The sequence below is a fragment of the Penaeus vannamei genome, chromosome 18 (genome assembly GCF_042767895.1).
Source record: "Penaeus vannamei isolate JL-2024 chromosome 18, ASM4276789v1, whole genome shotgun sequence".
NCBI lineage: Eukaryota > Metazoa > Arthropoda > Malacostraca > Decapoda > Penaeidae > Penaeus > Penaeus vannamei.
In genome coordinates, this window is record NC_091566.1 from 40505644 (window position 1) to 40511663 (window position 6020).

General features: G+C 49.9%; 1 protein-coding gene across 1 annotated transcript; it reads right to left on the minus strand.

The window, feature by feature from the left end:
* Positions 1 to 130: 130 nt before the first annotated feature.
* On the minus strand, positions 131 to 3758 carry LOC138864838 (uncharacterized). The gene is made up of 6 exons (XM_070133447.1): positions 3583 to 3758; positions 2137 to 2694; positions 1492 to 1996; positions 1016 to 1409; positions 526 to 681; positions 131 to 213 (listed from the first exon to the last, which is right to left on the minus strand). The coding sequence occupies exons 1-6, from the start codon at positions 3756 to 3758 to the stop codon at positions 131 to 133; spliced, it is 1872 nt and encodes a 623-aa protein (XP_069989548.1).
* Positions 3759 to 6020: the final 2262 nt, after the last annotated feature.

The following is a 6020-nucleotide window of genomic DNA, read 5'->3' on the forward strand; positions in this document are numbered from 1 at the left end:
CATCCAGCCATTTGTTGATTGTGTACTTTTGTTTTATTTGGCATCCAGCCATTTGTTGATTGTGTACTTTTGTTTTATTTGGCATCCAGCCATTTGTTGATTGTGTACTTTTGTTTTATTTGGCATCCAGCTATTTGTTGATTGTGTACTTTTGTTTTATTTGGCATCCAGCTATTTGTCCACCAGTTGGGTCAGCTATGACTAAGTAAATGTCTGTAGCACCACGATTCAAAAGTCTTCATTCGTTTCTATTTTTTCTTTTTTTTTCGTTACCCAAGATTCAGATCCATAACTTGCAATAGGAAATACCGTTGATATTTTTTTTTCTTTTTTTTAAGAACTGGATTTATCATTCCAGGTATTCGCTAACGATGCAACATAATCTTTTGTGATAGAAGTTCTTATTTCAAGTAAACGTTGTTCTAAGGTAAACGAATTCATTGACAGTTTCAGCAATTTCAACGTTGATTCAGATTATGCTGCAACAGGTACAGTGTCATCTGCATTTTTTTAGGTTTGACATACTTCTGCCTCCCTGTATAAGACTACCTTCAAAATTTTCTGATACTTCCCGCATAATTTTGTGTACATAGATTTTGAATTTTTGAAAGAATACAAAATTCGGACTGATGTCATCTGTTAATTCCAGCGGTTTATTATACACCTCAAATTTCTCACTCTCTGGAGTCGTTAAAATTCAATTAGAGATTCTTTTTTATTCTTGTCTTTCTCTGTGTTTTTCCATGTTCCTCTTCCTGGACGGGATCCAGCTTGTTCTTCAGCAATTTCATCATCTGATAATCTTTGATACAATAACTTATCAAAGCAATTGTTCTGTTATTGCAGCATTATAATGTGTCTCTTTTCTTAAGTCTGTATGAAGATTAATGTAACCCAGACATCAGGCCACTCATTCTATTCCCATCTTGCTGTACATAGTTTATGGAAGAAATCAATAAGATTTTTATAACGGCGCCTGTAATTCAACTACACTGTTAAGAAGGGTTGTCAATACCTCTTATAGGGTGGGTGCCACTGGGGGGACTGCCCGGGTGGGTGCCACTGGGGGGACTGCCTGGGTGGGTGCCTCTGGGGGGACTGCCTGGGTGGGTGCCACCGGGGGGACTGTCTGGGTGGGTGCCACTGGGGGGACTGCCTGGGTGGGTGCCACTGGGGGGACTGCCTGGGTGGGTATCACTGAGGGGGACTGCCTGGATGGGTGCCACTGGGGGGACAGCCTGGGTGGGTGCCACTGGTGGGACTGCCTGGGTGGGTGCCACTGGTGGGACTGCCTCGGTGGGTGCCACTGGTGGGACCGCCTGGGTGGGTGCCACTGGGGGACTGCCTCGGGTGCCACTGGGGAACTGCCTGGATGGGTGCCACTGGGGGGACTGCCTGGGTGGGTGCCACTGGGGGGACTGCCTGGGTGGGTGCCACTGGTGGGACTGCCTGGGTGGGTGCCACTGGGGGGACTGCCTGGGTGGGTGCCACTGGGGGGACTGCCTGGGTGGGTGCCACTGGGGGGACTGCCTGGGTGGGTGCCACTGGGGGGACTGCCTGAGTGGGAGCCACTAGGGGGACTGCCTGGGTGGGTGCCACTGGGGGGACTGCCTGGGTGGGTGCCACTGGTGGGACTGCCTGGGTGGCTGCCACTGGAGGGACTGCCTGGGTGGGTGCCACTGGAAGGGACTGCGTGGTTGGGTGCCACTGGGGGGACTGCTTGGGTGGGTGCCGCTGGTGGGACTGCCTGGGTGGGTGCCACTGGAAGGGACTGCCTGGGTGGGTGCCACTGGAAGAGACTGCGTGGTTGGGTGCCAGTGGGGGGGACTGCCTGGGTGGGTGCCACTGGGGGGACTGCCTGTGTGGGTACCACTGGGGGGGACTGCCTGGGTGGGTGCCACTGGGGGGGACTGCCTGGGTGGGTGCCACTGGGGGGACTGCCTGGGTGGGTGCCACTGAGGGGGACTGTCTGGGTGGGTGCCACTGGGGGGACTGCCTGGGTGGGTGCCACTGGGGGGGACTGCCTGGGTGGGTGCCACTGGGGGGGACTGCCTGGGTGGGTGCCACTGGGGGGGGCTGCCTGGGTGGGTGCCACTGGGGGGGACTGCCTGGGTGGGTGCCACTGGGGGGGACTGCCTGGGTGGGTGCCACTGGGGGGACTGCCTGGGTGGCTGCCACTGGGGGGACTGCCTGGGTGGGTGCCACTGGAAGGGACTGCGCGGTTGGGTGCCACTGGGGGGACTGCTTGGGTGGGTGCCGCTGGTGGGACTGCCTGGGTGGGTGCCACTGGGAGGACTTCCTGGATGGGTGCCATTGGGGGTACTGCCTGAGTGGGTGCCACTGGAAGGACTGCCTGGATGGGTGCCACTGGAAGGGACTGTCTGGGTGGGTGCCACTGGAAGGGACTGCGTGGGTGGGTCCCACTGGGGGGGACTGCCTGGGTGGGTGCCACTGGGGGGACTGCCTGTGTGGGTGCCACTGGGGGGACTGCCTGGGTGGGTGCCACTGGTGGGACTACCTGGGTGGGTGCCACTGGTGGGACTGCCTGGGTGGGTGACACTGGGAGGACTGCCTGGGTGGGTGCCACTGGTGGGACTGCCTGGGTGGGTGCCTCTGGGAGGATTGCCTGGGTGGGTGCCACTGGGGGGACTGCCTGGGTGGGTGCCACTGGGGGGACTGCCTGGGTGGGTGCCACTGGGGGGACTGCCTGGGTGGGTGCCACTGGGGGGACTGCCTGGGTGGGTGCCACTGGGGGGACTGCCTGGGCGGGTGCCACTGGGGGGGGGGGACTGACTGGGTGGGTGCCACTGGGGGGGGGGACTGCCTGGGTGGGTGCCACTGGAGGGACTGTCTGGGTAGGTGCCACTAGGGGGGGACTGTCTGGGTGGGTGCCACTGGGGGGGACTGTCTGGGTGGGTGCCACTGGGTGGACTAACTGGGTAGGTGCCAATGGGGGGGACTGTCTGGGTGGGTGCCACTGGGGGGACTGCCTGGGTGGGTGCCACTGGGTGGACTGCCTGGGTGGGTGCCACTGGGGGGACTGCTTGGGTGGGTGCCACTGGGGGGACTGCCTGGGTGGGTGCCACTGGGGGGACTGACTGGGTGGGTGCCACTGGGGGGGGGGAATGACTGGGTGGGTGCCACTGGGTGGACTGCCTGGGTGGGTGCCACTGGGTGGACTGCCTGGGTGGGTGCCACTGGGGGGACTGCTTGGGTGGGTGCCACTGGGGAACCAATTAGGCGAGAATGCCACCAAAGCGTGGTCGTTTTCCACTTATGAAATAAGTAATTGCTGTGTCAACCTCAGAGTACAAGCAGAGATGGTTATCTATTTTCTCTGAATATTGTAAACAAACTTACAAAATTCTTTATTTTATCTGGTTTAAATTTTCATAGTAAGATTTCCATTTATCTTTATTTTGCCATCATTTTTTTGTTCTTTTCATCTTTTACTGTGTCCACTAACACATATGTTGTTTTATATATACACATACATATTTATATACACATCCATACATATTGTTTCATTATTTCTTTATAAATTCCTGAGGAAAGCGAAGAAAATGAAAGCACCCTGGTCACGTGACAAGGGGCGCGAAAGCAGCAAGTTTGGCGGCGCGCGAGGACGTCAGTGTGGCTCCCTGTGGCAGGTCGGCGGACGCCACCCCGTCGTCTTCGGAGGCCGCGCGGTCTCTCTCCCGGTGCCCCTGGGCCTGCTGGCTATCGATCTGTGCGCTACTGTATATAGAAATACTCATATATACACATATACACATGCACGCGCACGCACACACATACACACACACACACGCACACGCACACACACACACACACACACACACACACACACACACACACACACACACACACACACACACACACACACACACACACATATATATATATATACATACACTCGGTATCAATAAAGTCTTATCTATCTAAATATGATGATGCGTTGGCGATGCGTCTTTACTGCAGCCAATACAGGGAGATATATTACCCTGGACAGATAAGTCGATGAAAGAGGTAGGTGATAACATACGTTTTATCTGATGAATTATTATAGTGCAAGATATAATGAAAATCTTTTCTGAAGCAAAGTATGTTAAGAGGTTTAGGTATGTTATTCGTTCCTTTATACAACAAGGTTTTGTAAATTTATGAAAATATTGATGTTGCAAGTAAGGAATGTTTGTCATACAAGAATAATTACATATTTTTTACATATCAAAATCAGAGAAAATATGAACATGGAATGACGGATGAAGTTAATATTCATAAACCTCTATCCGGATCTGAATACTTCTTCCAACAGAGGAGACTTCCGGAGCCGAAGTAGCAGTTCCAATGTCGGAGGAACCATTTCTGAAGAATAGCAAGTCGTCTCCTATCATCGTATATCTAAGTGCAGACAGGGAAAAGAACTGCGAGGACACTGAGAAGTAAGACTTAAATAAAGTTGTGCAGATTCGTTTCTGAGACGCGGTTTTGACAATTTTTTGGAATTTTTCAGACCATCCATATGGGTTATTAGTATTAGGTTAGGTTAAGTTAGTTTTAGGTAGATGTTACTGTCTTAAGGTCTCTCAAAATCCTTGTTTTCTTCGCAAGGAACCTCCAAGCTTGATACTCGTATGACTACACACATCACTAAATGTAAATCAAGTCTTGGAGATACATATTCAGAGTCCTGTGAACTCATATTATACCTATATTTATGGATCAAAATCACTACCTTTACTTCACCGCGGTAGATACACGTCGCGCCCAGTCGGAGGGGGTGGGGGGGGGGGGGGATAGGCCCCACTAACAAGGGATGAAATGGTTGAGAGGGGAAGCAGATCGTGTGAGCTGGGGGGGGGGGGAGGATAGACCCCACCAACAAGGGATAAATTGTTCGAGAGGAAAAGCAGATCGTGTGAACTAGCAGAACGAACAGGCGAAGGATGAAGGATGTGCCACGAGGACCAGCAAGGAGGCGAGTCGTTCCACCTATCTAGAACATAGTGATTTATCTCGGTCAGATGACTGAATTGGTGCGATTGAAAGAGGATATATTCCTTAACCATGCAGTTCTTCACGAATGGAAGAGACAAGTACTTCGGCTGCTGTTACTCTGTTGTTAACCTCTTCCTCTTTTCGTCCATACATTGCCTTAGTATGGTGGTGACGCCGATAGCTCGTAACGGGTCGAGGGATTCTCTAACGCCTGTGAATGGTCTTCCATCATCTGCATATTGGCCAAAGCATCATCACAGTTTATGAGGACGTCTTTAAATAAATATGACTTCAGTGGGACTGATGAGCCAATTGACCTTTTGTATTGTAAACAATCTTGAAGTAATATGCATGCCTTTTGTTGAAAATGACAGCAATGCGATAACGTTTTAAGGGTTTCGCCGTATATTTTCGAAGTCTATCAAAAATATGCTCAATTCATATCTATCTATCTATATATACTTCAATAAATTAGCCTTCGTCCAATGGACGTATAATTTTCATATCTTATGTGTTTTTTGTTTTGATAAAGAACCAGCTGCTAAAATTCAAATTCAAATTCAAAATCCTTTATTCCATTTGTTACATAGTGATATTACAGAACAAATAAATATAACTTAAACAGAGAATCAATGGTAGTACATAGAAATCTTGTCTAATCTTATATTTAGAAACCTGATGTCATTGGTGATTTAAAAGATGTTCCTTTAATTTGTTTGAGTTTTGAATGTTTCATATATTACAAGGTAGTTGGCTCGTGAAGGTAAAAATGTACTTTAGGAGCCTTTAACGGTTTTCGTCGACCCGACAATTAGTGAGTTAAGCAATTAAAAAGTATGCATTACCAATAAGTAGTGCCCGAAGGAGGGGGGCACACCTTCACGTCTTCAAAAACAATAAGACATTCAATTTTATTTTATTTTTGGACAGAACTATCCTATAGTTACAACTTGTTCATTTTCGATTTTGACTTCATATTTTTTAGGTGAATTTTTGAAGTAGGCAACCAAGAAAAAAGA